The sequence below is a fragment of the Dermacentor albipictus genome, chromosome 1 (genome assembly GCF_038994185.2).
Source record: "Dermacentor albipictus isolate Rhodes 1998 colony chromosome 1, USDA_Dalb.pri_finalv2, whole genome shotgun sequence".
NCBI lineage: Eukaryota > Metazoa > Arthropoda > Arachnida > Ixodida > Ixodidae > Dermacentor > Dermacentor albipictus.
The window spans coordinates 426,404,417-426,425,244 of record NC_091821.1 but is presented as its reverse complement, the minus strand read 5'-3'; the positions used below and the strand labels follow the sequence as shown (position 1 = coordinate 426,425,244).

At 45.3% G+C, this 20,828-nt stretch overlaps 2 protein-coding genes across 4 annotated transcripts in view; one reads left to right on the top strand and one right to left on the bottom strand.

The window, feature by feature from the left end:
* The window catches only part of LOC135896618 (uncharacterized), a 35,663-nt gene extending 21,602 nt beyond the window's left edge, over positions 1-14,061 (top strand). Inside the window, exons 4-5 of the mRNA XM_070532701.1 lie at positions 12,529-12,603; positions 13,981-14,061. Coding sequence (XP_070388802.1) covers positions 12,529-12,603; positions 13,981-14,061 — 156 coding nt within the window. The remainder of the gene's footprint in view (positions 1-12,528; positions 12,604-13,980) is intronic.
* Positions 1-20,828, bottom strand: part of LOC135897316 (solute carrier family 2, facilitated glucose transporter member 8-like) — a 92,444-nt gene that overhangs the window by 40,259 nt on the left and 31,357 nt on the right. The window lies entirely within an intron of this gene.

Here is a 20,828-nt window from a genome sequence, read left to right as displayed (position 1 = left end):
TACAACCCCATATCATCCTATGTACAATGCCTTCGTTGAGAGATTCAATTCGACGCTGAAACAAATGCTCTGTCGGATGTGTCAAGAGGAGCCAAAGCACTGGGACAGATACATGATTGCCCTCCTTTTCGCATATCGGGAGGCTCTACAAGCGAACTTCGGGTTCTTTCCGTTCGAGTTGTTATATAGCCGCAAAGTCAGAGGTCCTATGCCAATGTTGAAAGCACCCTGGAGAAAAGAGACGCTTGAGATAGAAGCAAGAACTGCTTATGAATATGTTGTGGACTTGCGAAGTCGCCTTCAGGAGACCTGTGAAGGAGCACATTAAGAGTTGAGGCAAACTAAAAAGAACCAGAAGGTCCGCTACGATGCAAAGAGCCGTCCTCGAGAGCACAATGCCAGCGGCAAGGTTTTCATCCGGTTACCTACTGAAAAAATCCAAGCATTTAAAGGACCTTTCACAATCAAGGAATGGAAAAATGAAGTGGAGCACTTAGTTGACGTGGGTGCGAAGAAACGCTTGTTTCATATAAACCTGTTAAAAACATTACGAAACTCGAGACAGCATCCTTCAGGGGCGAATTTCAACAACGTGTTCAGGAAAGGCAGCTTAAAGGAAGGAATCGGAAAGCGAGGGTATTCCACTTGCGCCTATAGCTTAGGCATAAAAGTTCGCTGATGTACAAGTCTACCAGGAAATACCAATTGGGCAAGCAGAAGCGCTGAGGGAGCTCATTTCATTTTTGTAGGCATATTTTCCGATCAACCAGGCCGAAATAAGCTTCATGAACGTCATTTACACAAGGCGACTGATGCACTTATTCAGGTGAAACCATACTCTATGCCCTATGCAGTTCAGAGGGCGGTGGATAATGAGATGCATGAAATGCTTCCGCAAAGAAGTCGCGAAAAGTCCGTGTCACAATATTCGTCGCCAAGAATTGTTGTTAAAAAGCCAGGCAACACAATCCGACTTTGTGTCGCTTTTCTAGTGATCAAAATACTACGAGATGACTCTGAACCAATACCCAGAATAAATGCCATGTTTATGAATGCGTCCCAAAAGACATACGTTTCAAAAATAGGTTTGCAAAAAGGTATTGTCAAACCGCCATGTCGGAAGAGTAAGCCCACCACGGCATTCTCCACACCATCACGTCTACACCAATTCAGGTACAGCCTCTTCGGGCTGAAAACAGGACCAGTAGTCTTCACGAGACGCATAAGGAAGGCGGTAGATGGTTTACCGAGAATTTTTAATTACACTGCTGACATATTAGTGGCGACCGACTCATGGGAAGAGCACCTGAACGCACTTCAATTGCTCTTTTCCTGAGTTCAAGATGCCAATTTGACAATCAAGCCTTTGAAAACACAGCCTGAATTTTCGTTCCATTCATTTTCGTGGTCACGAAATAGGCAAAGCACAATTAAGCCTGTGAACCATACTGTAGAAAAAAAATCAAGAATGTTCGGCCACCAAGGACAAAGAAGCGCGTACAGTCACACTAGATTTTCCATCATATTACCGAGATTTCACACCAGATTACACCCTGCTAACCTACGCGTTAATGATAATAAAAATGACCATCAAAGAAAGTAATTTGAAGAAGTAAACACCGAACCGCTTTTGAGAAAATGAAAGGAGCGTTTTACAAAGTACCAGTGCTCAGTGCTCTCGATCTTACACGCGAACTTGTCCTGAGAACGGACCCGTCAGAGCAATGTTTAAACGCTATGCTTCTCTGAGAACATGACACAATGTTACATGCAGCAACGTACGACAGTGGAAAACTGTTGGCAAGGGAAGTATGATACTTTGCCTCAGAGAGCGAATGCTCAGAAGTGGTATGGGGAATCAAGAAATTTGAGGTCTTTTTGCACGGTCGATGTTTCACGTTAGAAAGAGACCACCAGCGCTTCAATGCATGCATTCTTCGTTGGAGCTTGCTTCTACGAGAATACGATTTCTCTGTTCGTTATGTCCCTGGAGCAACGAACGTGGCGGCAGACTATCTCAACCAAAGCTCGTGAGGTCTCCGAGAAAATTGAAGTCCCTCACTGACCAACTATGCACGTGAGTTCTTGGGCCCGATAAACACTTAGGAACATAGCTCACATTGCATATTGTGTTACCTTTTTTAAACATGGCGTTATTGTTCTAGGAGAGTTTTCCTTTGTTTATAGTGTATACTCAATTGCACGTGAATCAGTGTTCTAAAAAACAAATAAATTGTGCTTTTGAAAAAGGCATTTCTGACGTCCAGTGAAAACATCATTGCATTAACGTGATATGTTCTCCATAAATACATTCTTGTGGGCAAGTGTGATGCAATAGCTAGCCCGACTGCCCAGTCGGTGCCACAAAGTGGACCTAGTGTGATGGCGTACCAGCCGGAGCGAGCTTTGCGCGCGGTTGTGAACGTGCTCGAGCGTGGAAGCGCGAGACAGCCGCTGTCGCATGTGGAGTGAGGAAAAATAGGGAAGACGAACACCGATGAATAAACAAGTGCTACAAAAGAGCGCTCAGCGAATTGACAAAAGAAACTCGCTTGGATCGTTCAGGCTACAGAAGGTGAAGAGACTACTTCGGCAGGCAGACACAGCTAAGAAAAGGTGAAAAGGAAAAGGTGCAAGGAAGATGTGGTGGCTTGTTTCGGACGTCAACGTACGGGAGGACAACCGCTTTTGGAAGGATCCGGTCGAGCGCCAACGCACGAGGAGACCTCTAATCGACACGTCTTCGGCTCTCGTCAACCAGCCTTCCAACCATAGTTTGTGGGAGCTCGCCTGCAATCTCTTGTCGTACAGTTCGTCGAGCGATGGAACACCAGCCAAACTTTGGGTGCGCTTTAGTAGTCCCTCTGAACACTGTGTATGGACGCTTGGTCTTGATTGCAGTGGTACAGCTCGTCAAGCAGTGGAACACCAGCCAAACTTTTCTTGCGCTGCAGTAGTCGCTCTGAACGCTGTGACGGACGCTTGGTCTCGCTTGCCTTCATACCCTGTGGCCTTGTACTTGTATGACCTTGTATAATCACAGGTCCATTTTTACGGCGTAGCTGCATACCTCTTCTGTCCAAGGAAATTTTCATCTCTTGGCGTGGTAAGAAAAAAAATGTCCCATACGTGGGCCGGTCCCCGAAGCTGGTGTAATGCCGGGCCGACCCGCGGCGGAGGTGAAGCAGGCGTTAAGCCCTCCCCATACGTGGGCTGATCCCGAACATAGTGCAATGCCGGGCCGACCCGCGGTGAAGCTGAAGGAAGCGTTAAGCACTCCCCATACGTGGGCGGATCCCGCAAATAGTTCAGTACCGGGCGGACCCGCGGCAGAGTTGCAGTTCGCCATTAAGGGGACCACATACACAGCTTCGCTGGTCATGATTTTTCACACAGTGTGTAGGACACTGAGTTTGTTCTTTTAACGTTAGCAAGGGCTATCCTAGTTAGCTTTGGGATCCACACAGCTCTATTCCTATTTCGTAGCGTTACGCCTGTCAGTTTTGTTTCATCGTGCCTTTAGCGGTTCGTAACTTTTTCCCGAGCTTCTTTGTAACCTGCAAGTTTCTACCTCATGTATTAGCATCGGTGTATTGCAGTAATTGTGCACTTTTCTGTTTAATGACAATGGCAAGCTTCCACTGAAGAATTGGTAATTTCTGCTATATGCATGCACCCCAACCCATATTTTTATTTTTCTGTAAATTTTCTTCTCATGGTCAGGGTACCCTGTGAGTAATTGACCAGGATAGACAAAATACTTTCACAGAGTCTAGAGGCTGACTGGCGATCCTGAAGTCTTGTGTCCTTGCCAAGCTTTTGAACAATATCTTTGTTTTCTGCATGTCATTCTTTGACCCCACTCTTAGACTTTGTCGGTTAAGGTCTGCAATATGTTTATCTAATTTGTCCCCAGTCCTGCTGAACACAACAATGTCATCTGAAAACCTAAAGCTTCTGAGATATTTGACGTTGATCCTCACTCCTGATCATTCTCACTCTAATAAGTTGAATACTTCTTACAAGTATGCAGTGAATAGCATTGGAGTGACTGTGTGCCCGTGGCTGAACCCTTTCTTGGTAGGCAAATTTCTACTTATCTTGTGGAGAACCAGGGCAGCTATGGAGTCTTTCTATATATTTCCCAGGACATTCACGTATGACACATGTACTCCTTGATTACGGGATCCCTCTATGACTGCTGAAATACCTTTTCGCAATCAATAAAAGTCAAGTAGGGAAGTTGACTGCACTTCGCAGAATTCTCGATTACCTGGTTGATGACATGGGCGTAATTCATTGCAGAATATACATTCTTGAAGGCAGCCTTTCTTTTACAACGAAGCTGTATACCTCTACCGTCCCAAAAAATTTTCGTGTCGTTGGCGTGAGGAACGCCAGGTGGCGCCGAGCAGTGCGGACGCGCTCTCAACGGCTCCGTCTACGATTGTATCCTGTTGCGGCCAAAATCAATGGACATCTCCCGAAATTGCATCAGATATACTGGAAGGCGTAAGGATGTCGCCGATACCAAGTTTTTGGTGATGCGAATCCCGGTTCTTCCGAAATCGAAGACCATCGCCTGCACTTCGACTCGCCACGCTAACCCTAACAGCCGGTGCGGAGAGCGCGACTCCAGGAGCCCGTACGCGGTCTAACCGCTACGTGGCGAGCAGCACTCCACCCGATATGGACCCGGACCAACCAAAGACCACAACGCACAAGGACCAAGACTCCGAAAATCAAATGGAGGCAGTCACGAGTGTTGATGACGACTTTCTCTCGCCTGACGAGGTGAATTACGGGGAGTGCGCCACCGACGCTGAGAACGCCGAGGACATCAGCAAGCAAGGTCAGTGGCAAATAGCATTATCCCTACGAACGCGCAAGAAAATAAGACAAGAAGCGCGGACCACCGAGTCGAATGGCGGGGTCAACCACCCCAACCACGAAGCCAGGATGGAGCAACGCGCCGGAGACGCTCGGCGCGTCGCGCTTGCGCAAGAACACCGGGGGCGCCCTAGCTCCGGAGGAGCAAGCGACGGGGCCCGTAACGCAATATTACCTACAGGAGAGATAACTATGAGACGACGCATGGCGGAAAGGGGCCACCCACGCCGAAAAGCACCCCCTCTACCCAAGAATGACATGAAAATCATCATTAGACCGAAACCAGGATTGGCGATTCGGGAACTACGCACGCATGAGGTATCCAGAGCAATAGTCCAGGCGTGTGGCGGACCTGCAAGCATCACAGGAGACGATTTCTTGCTGCGGATACGGCCGGGCTCTAACATCGTCATAGCAAGCACACCCGAAGAACGAACAGCAGAACGGATCCTGAGAATCAAGGAGCTGGAGCTGCGAGGCAACAGACATTCTGTAAACACCTACATCTCCACGCCTGACAACCTCCTTAAGGGAGTCATACATGGACTGGAGCCTGGAACTACAGAAGAGGAACTGATCAACAACCTAAGAGTGCGGACGCAAGGGGTGCGAATACTCTACGCCCGTATGCTTGGCAAATCGAGGACGGCAGTGCTGACGTTCGATGGCCCCATCGTGCCACGCTACGTATATTACTACGGTGGCGAGACGCCATGTATACCCTACCAACCCACTCGACAATACTGCAAGATATGCCAAAATCAAGGACATAGGACGGATGTCTGTCCAACGCCCACTATAAAGGCTTGTGCGAAATGTGGCCTCCGCGACCCACCAGGGGACCATGAGTGTGAGCCCAAGTGTGTTCTCTGCGGGGGAGCTCATCCTACAGCGGCACCAGAGTGCACCAAAAAACTGAAGCGCGTCCCGCAAAGGGGAAGACAGCGTGTGAGACAACATAACCAGGTCACAGGGACCCCCAAGAAGAGGTGGCTCAGTTCGGACCGAGAGAACTCTGACTCGCCGGCGAGGTCCCGCTCGCGTACCAGGTCGACCTCCCGAGGCCGATCCAACTCTCGGGGCAGAAAACAGGAGGAGAAGCAAAGCAACAGCCAACAGAAGAGCAAGAAACAACCTCCAAAGAATGAAGGCGACAAAAACAAGGTGAGCTGGTCAGCAACAGCCTCCCAACACACACCTCAAACAACTGCACAGATGACGCGCCTAGAACGAGAGCTAGAGCTCATGAGAGTTCGCTTAGGCGACTTAGAGCGTGAGAATGTGATGCTAAAGCAACTTCAGTCGCAGCAACAGAACACACAGGCTAAATCGGCGCAGTCAGAGCAAGCTTCGGGGCAAGCTGTACAAGCACCCCAACAGCGCCCTAGAATACAATCGGTCGAAACACTCCAGACACAAATCCAAGAGACTTTCGCACAGCTATTACCCTCAATAGCGCAACAGATCACCCAACAGGTGTCAGCCCAAATAACACAACAACTAACGCAACAAATGACTGAGTTTGAAGTGAAGTCCGACAAAAAACTCCAGGCTCTGCAAATTGAAATCATGAAAACGGTGCGTAAGCAAATTACCGGAGCTAACATTAGAGAGAGAGCCGAGAAGCCATACGCCAGACCAGGGCTGGCAGCTATTGCACAAGAAAGCAACCATGCCTAAACATAAACCAACTATAACAGAAAATTGCGAAATCTGGCAGTGGAACTGTCGTGGATACCGGCGGAAAAGGGGACTTTTAACACAGCTGGTGAGCTCACAGAGCGAGCCACCAGCTGTCATAGCCCTTCAGGAAGTCGGATCCCCTCCAACCCTTCAGGGATACGAGGTGTTCACACACCCGGATTCGGAGAAAGCAATAGCAACATTGGTAGCGAAATCGATTACCGCAATCAAACACGATCCTTTTAGCGATACGGATATTCACCATTTACTATTAGAAATCGTATATAAAGGCCTGAACAAAAAGAGTGCCTTTATACTAAACATTTACAGTCCACCAAGCCAGAGAAAGACAAAGTTTGACAGACTCTTGCAGGAAACTGCCCGCCTGGTAAAGGGGAGACCACTGGTGATAGTAGGTGATTTTAATGCAAAAGATCCTAGTTGGGGATACCCGAAACAGGACGCTAAGGGCAGAAACATCCTGGAACAAACAGAACCACTAGACATGACAATTATAACGGATCCTGGAGTGCCCACTAGACAGGGCAACAGTGTGAGCATGGACACCAGCCCTGACCTCACGATAGTGCAGAATTGTGAAGATGCGCAATGGATAAACACCCTAAATGATTTAGGCAGCGACCATTACATCATAAGCACCACAATACGGACTGGGAGAATCAAACGCCACATAGGCATAGCCAAAATTACCGACTGGGTGAAATACCGCCGGATGCAGAGCCAGCAAAGCACCACAATCGATGATTTAAGTAAATGGTGTGAAAGTTTAAGAACGCAAAAGGATAAAGTCACAAAAGAAATAGCCCGCACATGTGACATACCTGAGATAGACCCTCACTTACTGCATCTCTGGGAGGCACGCAGAGGACTAACAAAAAGATTGAAGCGCCAGACACGGAACCGGCAGCTAAAAGTACGCATTGCAGAAATCACCCGCAAAGCGGAAGAGTACGCGACGCAACTAACTGCGTCCAATTGGGAACGCTTCTGTGACTCCCTTAATGACACACTGAGTACCGCAAAAACTTGGCGCATACTAAGAGCAATTATGGAACCAACAAAAACCAAGAACGAGGGCTGTAAAGCGGTGGAACGGCTAATCCATACGTACCCAGGGACGGAACAAGAACTCAAAGAAGAATTATATAACAAGTGCTTCGGAACAGACCCATCTCCCCCACCCTGTGTGACCAAATACGGGGGGGCGCCTCACCCCGAACTCGATGAACCCATCTCCATCGAAGAAGTTAGAGCTGCCATAGCGAAAATGACCCGAAACACAGCGGCAGGCAAAGACCGGATAACTAATCCCATGATTAGAAACCTAAGCGATGAGGCGTTACAGGCCTATACTACCTTTATAAATGAACATTGGCAACAGGGTACTATTCCAAAGGAGTGGAAGCACGCTCAAATAGTTTTAATTCCGAAGCCTGGCAAGAAATTAGCAATTAGTAACCTTCGACCAATCTCCCTAACTTCCTGTCTGGGGAAACTGTTTGAAAGAATAGTAAACTGTAGATTACAAAACTACTTGGAGGACAATGAAATCATTCCAGACACTATGTTTGGATTCAGACCCAAGCTCTCAACTCAAGACATCCTCCTACAGTTGAAGGAAGAAGTTTTGACAAATGTACCAAAATCAAGCGAACACGTTGTCATGGCCATAGACATAAAAGGAGCTTTTGATAACGTAAGCCACCAAGGAATACTCGATGGCCTGGCTGAAATAAACTGTGGAGAGCGGATATACAACTATGTTCGCAGCTTTTTACACCAACGAACCGCTGAGATTAAATTTGGCGCAGTAGAAATCAAGCCTTTCAAGGCACCCAACAAGGGTACTCCCCAGGGCGCAGTGATCTCGCCAACGCTATTTAACGTGGCCATGATAGGCCTCGCAAGAAAACTACAAGCCATCCCGGGTATCCAGCACGCCCTATACGCGGATGACATTACAGTCTGGTGTGTCACCGGGTCGCTACGTGAAAAAGAAGAACGCTTACAAGCAGCTGCCTGTGAAATCGAGACATACGTGCGAGCCAGAGGGCTGCAATGTGCGTCAGAGAAATCGGAGATAATACGAGTCTGGAAAGGCAAAGGGAATCGTAACGTCCCGATGGACCCTGCCCTTAAATTGGAAATCAGACTTGGCAATGATGCAATACCTGAAAAGACCACAATCCGGGTACTAGGCATGTGGCTACAATCAAATCAACACTGCCAACATGGGCTTAACCTCATCAAGACGGCAACACAACAAGTCGCGAGAATGATAAAGCGGGTAGCCACGAAAAGGACAGGGATGAAGGAATCAGACACCCTTTGGCTCATAAGAAGTCTGGTGGTTAGCCGCTTCATTTACAGCTTGCCGTATTACCAGCTAACGAAAACAGAGAGGGATGCGATCAATTCGTGCTTAAGGAAAGCGTACAAGATCGCCCTACAAATTCCGCAGTGCGCCCCAACCGAAAAACTCATGTCTCTAGGAATTCATAATACATTCGAGGAACTGGCAGAAGCTCAGCTGATAACTCAAAGAAACAGACTCGCACAAACGACCACGGGCAGGAAACTCCTTGGCAGACTCGGGTATCACGAGCTCCTTGAAAAACACAACCAAACTAAGCCCATCCCCACAATAATCAGAAACTGCATCAAAGTGGCGCCAATACCCAGAAATATGGACCCAACTCTACATGCAGGCAGAAGAGAAGCCAGAGCTGCATACATTGAAAAAACGCACGGCGACAAACCAAACTCCCGCTTCGTGGACGCGGCAAGATACCCAGGCAGGCAGAAAAGAACGGTAGCTGCTGTCACTGACTACATGGGCAGAGAAACCATCAGCGCCTCCACTCACAACACCACTATCGTGGAAGCAGAAGAAATCGCAATAGCCCTTGCTATCAAAGCGACGGAACCAAATCAACAACAAATAACCATCCTATCAGACTCTCAAGCGGCATGCAGAAGCTACCTCAGGGGACGAGTATGCACCGCAGCCTATAGGATTATACAAGATATAAAACCCCGAGCCAGATTTCACCTTTTATGGATACCCGGTCATGAGGGAATCAGGGGAAACGAAGAGGCTGACAGAGTAGCCCGTGCGCATGCTACACCCCACGGGTGCTCACAGGAAGCCTCTGACGACCCGATCCCGATTGACCAGAACTACTCAGCAATTTTAAACTATCACAGAGGAAATAGAATGAAGCTACCACCCCCAGATAAGAATCTCACTAAGGAAGAACAGGTTATATGGAGAAAGCTGCAAACCTATACATATAACAACCTGCACATTCTCCATAAAATTCATCCGGAAAGATATACGGACACATGCCCATGATGCGGAGCCACGCCAACCTTAGACCACATCTCATGGGCATGCACGGCATATCCACAAAAGACAAACACAGAAATTACGGAGCATACACAATGGGAGGCGGCGCTGTCCAGCTCACAGGAAGAGGTCCAAAGGGCCATCATCCAACAAGCAAGACGGCGCGCGGAAGCCAGTGGGGCCCTTGTCTAGGGGCTCCACCCATTGAGCGTTTCATTCTACAATAAAGTTGTTCTGTTCTGTCGTTGGCGTGGTAAGCAAAAAACTCCCCCATACGTGGGCCGATCCCGAAGAATGTGCAATGCTGGGCCGACCCGCGGCGGAGGTGCAGTTCACCATTTAGGTGCCCACATACACAGCTTTGCTGGTCATCGTTCTTCACACAGTGGAAGAGCACTGTTTTTTCATGGAGGAGTGAAGTCAAATGTTGCCCTGATTGTACTGAGAATTATCTTGGTAAACATTTTATGCAATACTGAAAGCAACCTAAAATGTCCATAATTCACTTTTTTTAACGTCTTCCTTGGCATGGATTAGTGTAATGTTCGCATTCTTCTAGCTAGCTGGTACACTTAAAGTTGTGAGGATTTGCCTATAATGGGCCGCAAGCTTTTGAAGCATGATATCTCCTCCATATTCGATTGAATTGACGGTTATTCGATCTTCTCCTGTCGGTTTTCTCAGTGCTACGTCTTGCAAGGTCCTTTTACCTTTATCGCTAATTATAGAAGTAGACTCTGTATCTTGTTCACCACTACGTCGAATGACGGTAGCGTGCCTGCTCTGGGTAGCGTACAGGTCAATGTAGGATTTATCTCCTGCATTTATTATATCATCGCAATTGCCGATTACATTCGCCTGCATACATCTTGCCTTGTTCTATGCCAAGTTTTTTTTTTCATTGATTTCATGTTGCGGTGATATTGTACTTGTTCGTCAATATTCCCTACGTTTTAAATTCGAATATTCTTTGCTTTCTTCTTCTTGGTCAATTTGGACAGTTGAACGAATTCTGTCTGACTTCTTGAATTGGACATTTTCATGCTTTGTTGCTTCTTTTTTAGGTCAATTGTTACTTAGGAGAGCTTGCCAACTGGTTGCCCATAGGTGCCTTACTGCCTACTTCAATGGCTGCTTCTGAAACCAGCCTAGTTACGATTTCATTCATTACGTCTATGTTATATTCATCTTCCTCTTCTAAAGCTGCATATTTGTTTGCGAGCCCCAGCCCGAATTCGTCTGATTTTATCCTTACTGCATCTACATTAGGAGGTGTATATAGCCTTAGCTAGATAAGATTTATAGCCCTCATCCGCAACAGTCACTTTCGCGTCGAGCGCTTCCGTTTGGTGCATAGCTATTGAAACGTAGCTGCAGCTAGGATTCTAGGATAGTTGTGGTTAATACGTGGTTTTCACTGCGGCGCTGTGATCGCAATAACATATATAGGTATCATTTGGTATTGTGATTGGCAATGAAATGGGCACTTGATGTGCCTGCTGACGTGCCCATAAGGTTTCTGAAGGCCCAAAAGTTATCTTTCACATTGACGATAATCTGCCATCCTTTCTGCCACAACGCTAAACAGAAGCTATTTTTGCCACGTCCTACGGCTTTACCCGCTGCTTCTGCCGCTGTCTTGCTGGTTGGCCTGTACAGAACATAGTTCACGCAAGCATCGACTATAATGTCAATAGAGGTGGCCCTTGGAGCATACACAAATACATATAGAAAGAACCTGTAGCAAGAATGAAATGCTTATTAGCCGAGTTTGGGAGTCATTCAGTTGGGTGATCAACATTACAAATAATGCCATTGTTTATTCAAAGGAATTATAAATACAGCTCAATTGATCAATACTCAGGGATGATAAATCGGCCATTTGAAAGTCACCTTCGCGAATATGGGAATTCTCCGTGGAATGACTTTGCCTTTTTGAGGACGCCATGAAGAGCCATGCACGAAGTGCGTCGTCTGGGTTCGGCTTTGGAATTTTCAAATCGCCAGGAGCAATATGGCCTTTATAGAATAGTCACACGTTCTTTAGGGTTATGAATATTTTGATTTGTATCCACACATAAAAAGTAACAAACACTTTCGCTCATATATCATCCATAGATTTGGTACTTAGGAATACTGGCACCGCTAAAGGTCGGAGTTCTCCTGAATGATATGTACTATTCAGACATATTTTCTTGAATGTTTAAACAAATTACTTATCTCTGTATCTGAAATTGAATGAGAGCTTTCGTGGAATTTTCGCTCCTAAATGGTACTTCGGGATTACAACTGACTGACATGGATTACATTGCAGCGCCCCGTACTCTGCAAGAGTTATTGACTTGCTGGCATCCGCTTTCAGTGTGAACATGTGCGTTGGAATGAGTCTTCTGAGTTCTATACCGTTTTGTGACAATAAGTAACTAAAAAGAAGCCTCATAAAATTTTCACATCTTCATTTCTTTTAATCTTATTGCTGGCTAATGTGAAAGCAGCTTTCTTTCTTTCTGGGCCTAGCGTCTCAATTCTCAACTGATGCTAAACGACCGTTAAAGATTTTACGAATCGGACATTGTTTGCTGCAGAGTATCATGGACTTCAGAAGAGCCGTGCGGGATTGCATAGTAAAGGGCACGGTGACACTCTATACAGTAAAGCCAGTAAGTACAACTTTAGAACATCCTCGCTGAGGGTGTTTTTAGCTTTCGCTTTAGTGCTACTTTTAGTTTTCTGTATTGTAGGCTTTACATGACATTTTTGTCCTCTACATTGTGAACGGGGTACTGGAATATATACTATTCACGAGGGACTTCTAGTCCCATGTTGTTAACCAGTTTAAGCACAGCCATTTTCGGCTCCTTTCTTCTCGTGAGAGCAGTAGGTGTACCCCCCCCCCCCTGATTCTGATCCCCGATATACACGCAGCACTACACAGAATAGCCGACATTCCCAAGCAAGCCTCACTCGTGCTGCAGTGAAAAACAGAATCTTAAGAACGAGCTATTTGTACCGAAAAAGCCATGACAGTGAGCCCATCTCTGAAATTTGCTATGGAGCTAGAAATACTGTCACAATACTTTCGCTGGCGTATTCTCTGTACTTCATCACATATAAGATAAAACGCTGCGCTATGGTAAGCCAGCTCAGTGACATTAATGCCTGTGAGGAGGGAGCGTAGACTGACAATAGAAAATATGACTTAATGGAAGGAAGTGCCTAACAGAACGGTACCGCTATATGGTGGCCGAAAACTCTAAAATATCCCAAACGAGTACCAGTCCATCTAAGACGGTCACGTGGGAAATATTGCCAGCAAACAGAATGCATTTCATAATGACATATGTGAGTATAGGCGCCCACCATGTGTCGAGATTTGCACGGGGAGCCAGAAGAACGTTAAAAAGTGCTTCAAATCAGCAGCTAGCCAATTGCTAGTGTTGGCCATGCGCAGAAAGTCGATTTCGCTGAAACCACATCATGCAGTGCTAAACCTGCTGCTCTGTCAAGGTGCCGGAGGACGGCATACCTGCCGATGATTCTCTATCCAGATACAAGCAACCAATAGAGAGCAGCGTTTCCTTGTAGTCGGGCTCATTCACTGGTACCAGCTCCACTATTGAAATCCTTCCACAATTAAAGGGATCGGGAAAACATAACAATGATATGTGCAACAACACAAATGTTTGATTCCTTGATTTGATGAACGAGTACTTCAATTCAAGTCTCGTCAATTCAGATTAAATACCTACCTGAAAGACAGGTTAGGTAGCTCATGCGGTATTTGCAAGAATAACAGAAAAGGTTAAAATGAAAACATACATGTCACACCCTAGCGTATGCAATCTCCTACTAGCTGTGATACGCAGTAAATTGTCACAATGCCCCAGACATATCAGGTCACATCAAAGATGCACAATGGATGAATCGTGTCATCATCCACCGTAACAATCAACAATATTGCATTTGCATCGATGGTCAACAGTGATAAAATATATAGACATTATCTGCACCTGTCTGTATCTTTCCTTACCTTCCAGGAAATATTTGTCTTCGAGAAGGAGGAGTTCATGCAACTAATACAGCATATGAATGTAAGCAAAGACACACCTATGCCCTAGCGGCGCATGAATATGCTGAATAGACAATTAAAGCTTGTTTTATCTAATGTTCGTAGCACATGAATACCTTGATAAATGTGGTACGATATTTATATTGCTAGTGCTGAAGAGCGTCATTTTCCAGATGGTTTCTTCTGTAAGGATAAGCTGGCGTAAGAGATAAAGCTTTCTTCAAATTTAATTGATTTTGTTTAAGCGCATGATTACGCTTAGGAAGACAGGACAAAAAGTAACGCCTGGAGGGGTCTTCCCAGGTGAGAGGAGCCCTACATAAACATATACATAAACACTGATGTAACCTCAATTCAGATCACGTAGTACACGAAGGCGAATAATTGATGTTATCATTGGACTTTCAATGAATTAGGTGCTATCTTTTCGCTTTCCTTGCGCAAACAGTATTCGTTCTCTATGCTCATAAAACGCCGGAGCATATATAGCGCTTAGTGATAGTGCGCATTCATACGTGGCTCCATCTGTATCAACAATGTGCGTGGCCCCAGCACAGCACAAGAGCCTTGAGTAGTCAGCTTGATCACGTGTCCACCTGATAGACCAAGTAACCAGAAACCTAAATTTCCATGTGGCCATCACTTCTATCACTCTTGGACCTGTACAGCTCCAGCGGCGCGATATCAAAAAATGGGTTTAGATTCACCGCTGATATATTTAGCCCTTGCAAAGTGCATAGTAGTTGACTACTGAGGGAATAAAGTGTTATAAATGTTCCTTTGAGAAACTCCGCAGTGTGGGACCAATTATGGCTGCTCTGGCGGGCTTAGGTATTCCAGAGAGCTTCTGGCCATTTAATCAAGTTGCCTGTGGTCCACACGTTACCTGTTAAACTAAGAGGAGTAATTTTTATAATGATATAAATAAACTCCTCTATACACTAAAACAGTTCGTAAGATCAGATGCTAGCCAGTTTTAGCCCTAGATAAATGCTAAGTGAAAGCGCCCGGCCAAGTCATCTGGTGGCCCCAGTGGATATGGCATTATGCTGCGGAGCTCGAGAGGGCGGCTTCACTGGCCGCAATGGTAGCCACATTCTGAAGGGGGCTAACATGTGAAAACGCACTGGTACTCAAACCTAAAAGCGCTCGTTTACCAACCCCAGGGGATCAAGATTCACCTGCAGTACGATATATATATAGGATGCGGTGTCGAATCTACTTTATATATGTATATATATACATATATGTATATATATATGTATATGTATGTATATGTATATATATATATATATATATATATATATATATATATATATATATATATATATATATATATATATATATATATATATACATACATATACATATACATACATATACATATATATACATATATATATGGGTTTAGATTCACCGCTGATATATTTAGCCCTTGCAAAGTGCATAGTAGTTGACAACTGAGGGAATAAAGTGTTATAAATGTATATATATATATATATATATATATATAGCGCATGCACAGCGTGCATGCGCTAATTGAATGTCATGTTTCTAGATAAACATTTGGCGTGCTGCGTAAATGGACTAAATGGTAAGTCCTTCGCATCTGCTATATATATATATATATATATATATATATATATATATATATATATATATATATATATATATATATATATATATATATATATATATATTTGGGTTTACTGACCAATTGTCTTCACCTAGAAAGATCACGCACTCGTGCTGCCTACGGCAAAAAGGGTGTTCCACATCCGCCTCCAAGACTTGTGTGTGGTGGTACTGGCTAACTCTCCCAAGGTTAATTCGAGTAGTAATACACAAATACCCGAGAACGTGTATGGGGAAACCGCGCCGCGGCAGCTCGCTTGGTTAGAACATCGCACACGTAATCCGAAGACATGGGATCGTTCCCCACCTGCGGCAAGTTGTTTTTCATTCACTTTAATTGTCATTACATTTATAATTTTTTTGAATTCAAATAATAATTAAAAGTAATTTCCCGTATGTTTTCCTTGGTGTCTTTGCTTGTTGGCTTCTCATGATTGAGTTCATCATGCGTCATTACGAGGTACTTCTCTCTTTTATTTGTGATTGGAAAATTTCAGAAGATATAGGGGCCAAAAGCACGATCTGATTATTAGGCATGCCTTAGCGGGGGGCTCCTGGATAATTTTGACCCCTTAAAGTCCTGTAACGTGCGCCCAATGCACGGCACGTGGGCGTTCTTTCATTTCGCCCCCCATCGAAATGCGGCCGCCACGGCCTGGATTCGACACCGCATCCTCGGGCTAAATCATATCGACTACTTTATCTCGTTCTTCATATTCCCTATCACATCTCGTCTTTTCATTCCAGATGTGTCTTCGGGGCGACATGCTTCCCCTGGATGCTTCTGTAGCAAACGGAGCAATCCGGCATTTTCTAAAAACTGTCAACCTGGTTCCTCCGAGTCAATAAATCTGGTGGAGCTTTCCTCAACGAATTGTGAAAGTGAAATGTTAATTTCTGCTTTGAGCGGGAGCGTCACCCTTTTGGCGACTTTGTTATTGGAAGCCTCCAACTGCTTGGTAGTAAGCCTGCAACTGCTTTCCCTATACACACCAGATGATTTCACTCGCATTATAATGTCCAATATACGTGTAAGTAAGAAACTGTCGCACAGGGAATGTGTAAGGGATACATGAGGGACGAAGGAAGAAATTATAGGTATTCCTTGTATCGCAGTTTAAGAAACAAGTCACGCTAAAATTCCTGCAGCATAACATTCATGCATTATTCATCAGTACTTCCAGCACAGCTGCTCGATATACGTACACCGGAGCAATAGCCATTCGAGGAACTTCCACAGCGTGCATGCGCTAATTGAATGTCATGTTTCTAGATAAACATTTGGGGTGCTGCGTAAATGGACTAAATGGTAAGTCCTTCACATCTGCTAATTTTGATTACGTAGCCAGTTCAAGGTTTCGATACAAACTTGCAAATTTGTACGTTGGACAAATCAGGTAAACGTCCTTTGCAATAGAGCGTTAGAGAGAGCCCCGCACCATGATAACGCGTGGTGCATCAGTTCCCTACATTTAGGTTCTTCTGAAACGAGTAACAGCGCTGGCATATAAATCAAATCCACAGCCGCCCACCAGAAACAAGCTCGTCGGTTAGACTAACGTGTTTACACTGCAACACGTGAAGCCTGCGTCTATCACCCCTCTCTTTTACAGGCTGTCGTAACTGCGAACTAAGATGAAAAGAGGAGAGGGGAGCTACTTGTACAGTTCCATTTCATTTTGAGACAAAAGAGCCGATGGACATTACCTTTGACGCGGGCAAGCGGGATGTTTCGATTTCGCTCGAATCTGCGCCGCCCGTGCATTCGCGTTTCAGTAGTTTCGTTGTCGCGTAGTGCTGCGCTGGATTCGATGGCTCGCAAAACACGCACAAACTGCAAGTAGGCGCGAATTCCACTTCTATGTGATGTCGCGGGATGCCGGAACGGTCCATGCGGCCCTTGACAAACGTTAAACTGGAGCGACGATCATCCATCGCTCTGTCGTGTCTCGGTTTCTCCATGTCCTGGTGCTTGCGTTTCGTGTAAAACACCGTACAGCCCGCTGTCAGGCGTCGTTTTACTCACTGACGGCCGCAATGCGCAGTGATGCTGGATGCAACGTCAGCACTCCCCGATCGGGTAGCGGGATATTTGAATTGCGACAGAGGTATTCGGACCCTTCAGATGCAATTTTCTCGTACACTAACTCTTCTCTTGGCACAAAATAAACGTTACTAAGTTTCTGGAATGGTACTTAAATAGCTCACGTCGGAGTTAGTACTTGCATTTAGTCTATCTTTAAAGCAAAGCTTTTTTGCCTAGCCACCTGAGTTTGGCATAACTTCGGTATGCTGTTCCGTCAGCTGGTATTTGGGCAGATCTGTGTGTTTATGTGTGTACATTTATGCACTAAAGCATATTGGCGCTGAATGCAAGTACCAGTAAGCGCTGTTAATTAACACCAGTTTTCTGGTCGGTAAAACACAGGTCCACTGTGCCTACCTCTGCTCATGATATTTGCGTAATAAAGAAATAAGTTCGTACGTAGCACCTGAACATATTGACGCGGGCAGTACGCGTATGTTAAGTAAAGCAACGAGAGCATTTGCACAATGTATACAATGGTGTAGAGCAGCAAAACTTACTGCCAGTTCGTGCAATGCATCTTCACCAGCTTGTTTTAACGTTCAACGCCATTATCGCGTAGCAATATAAGATGGGCTAATGCGTATTCCTAAATCACGTTGATCTCTTCATGGAACAGCGCCTGATAATCAAGGGATTCTATGAACTATTAGATTTTCCTTCATTTCGTCATTCGATTTGTGCCATTACGTGTGCGTCCATTTATTACCAAGCTTCGATAACGTGTCTTGGGCATGTGCCCTGTTACTCAAGCGGTACACAATCAATGGATGCAGCGTTAGATATTTGACACACTCGGTATGACCTATCAAGGGAGCACACACAAGTTTCTCGCACTGCTATGTGCACACCATTGTTCCTTCTACAAGCATCATACATCACCTTCGTCCTCATAACATCGCTGCGTAGACACCGAACACAGTGCATCAGCCTGGTTTCGTGTTTGCATTTTGGCGCAGCCGGTGAGTGGTGTAATGCGTCAACACAAACATTGCACGAGATGAATGCTGTGAACTTTGTGGTAGGTAAATGAAGTATGAAATTGTACGGTGCATAGGATGAAAGTAAACACAATCTTACGCATCGTCGTTTGTTGTATAGCAGTTATTACAGATCAATTGACTAAAATGTCGCTTCACGTTGATCAAATTCTAATGATGCATGAAAACTATATTTTGTAGTTAAAGCTACTTTCTAACGCACTCTTTTTTTATAAGTTTTTGCATATGAGGCCCTCGCATGGCGTTTCCACGTGTTTATGCAATATTAGGAAGGCTAAATATTGGATCTCAATTTTGCGATGGCCAATGTAACATTGATAAATACTTAGGGGGCGCAATATGATGGCTTGTGGGATTAGGGATCCAATTAGTCAATTGATTACCTTAGACTGCACAAGCATTGTTTCTCCTTAGGGCGGTTCAAATAAAATTCACCGTGATAATTTATTAACATGCTTTTCACAAGGGCGACAATATAGATGCGCAACTTACTACTGTATTGGCGCAGTTTCAGGAAGCGAGCTCATATCGAATGACATTGTAATTTCCGCGGTAAATGTTATGAGAAAATTTCATGTCAGTAAATGCGGTCTCTACTGGTGACCATATATGTCTTTAGGGAATACTTCATTGACGTTAATGTTATAATGTATGCTTTAGGTTATACGTGACGTCAACTAATACGATAGGTTCCTTCTTACACAAGATACTGCGTTTCTATGTTTGATTTCTTCGTGTTTAATACACGCCGTGAGAAAATGAATGAAGGTATACTGTTTCCAGACGTGAAGCTCAAGGAGAAGTGAAGAAAACTAGAACATTTCGTGGTTAATAAATTAGGTCTCCTTGATGTGATTGTTAAAAGAGCAATTAAGCGATGATAAAAGAAATACACACACACATGGTAATGAGAGAAATAAGCAGCAAACTACTGATATCAATGTGTGCAATAACTTTACAGCGAAGGTTGATTGACCTTACCGTAAGGAACAATACTCATCGCGCAAGCATTACCTACGAACGCTGCAACGACAAACAGAAATGCGATTTTGTTTTTGATCCAACAGGACAACGGCAAAACGATGTGACAGCTGGCGGCATCAGTCAGCTGCGTTCAATTTCCGATAGCGTTCGGCCTTCGGTTTCGGGGATGAGAGCGATGGCTGTGGCGGCCACCACTGCTACCGTCACGCTTAGCATCAGTAGCGTTCCGGTGTTGTGAAAAGCGCTGATCACGTCTTCATCGAAGTGAAGCAGCGCGAAGGTGAGCGACCAACGCGACGCCCACACAATCGACGAGGTGAGGTAGCGCAGCCGCAGAGGGATGAGCTCGCCAGTGAGGAGCACGGGCACGTGGCACATGCCGATCGAGTAGGCCGTCACTAGCAGGCCCACCGAAAGCAGGCCGTTCCAGCTGGCTATGCTGTCCTCCTTGTCCACAGCCCAGCCGCTGCGCGGGTAAAGTGGGCAGCGGTGTAGAAAGTGCCACCGTGAGGGCGTAGATAAATTGCACGCACGTTGAAGCTGCCTAAGCCGATCCTAACCCCGTATTCTAGAACGGTCGTCCATTAAAAACTCCTCCTCGATGCTAGAATGCGATATCAGCGTCGCGCTTTCACCTAAGTAGTCACTGCACTTCACTGACACCGCCCAGAAGTTGTTCAGGGCTGCTATTTTGTCGCGATGCCTTATGCCTTATTCTATGCTATTCTTATCATCCACCACACACGGCCGTCCGATCCCGTTGATAATGTGGGCAGACCGTCGCTCTGACCACTGGCCAAGCGCGAAAAGTCTGAAAAGGAATAGAATCGGAAAAGGCATCGCTACAAAATACCGGCCAGATGCGTGGTGTACATTTCTGTAGAAGAACGGCACTGCACTCAACTCGATGGGATGGAAGAAGAGCTTCGCACGAAGGATTGTTTGAGAATACTGAGCCAAGTCGTTTCTACATTATAAAATAATAAAGCACGACTCAAATAATGACACCAACACATACACATTCAACCAAAATAAAAAGAAATACATGCACCAGTTTTTCTATCCCTTTTAGTTAAGTCGCTTGTGCTTATGTGGAAAGTGGTCCAAGTA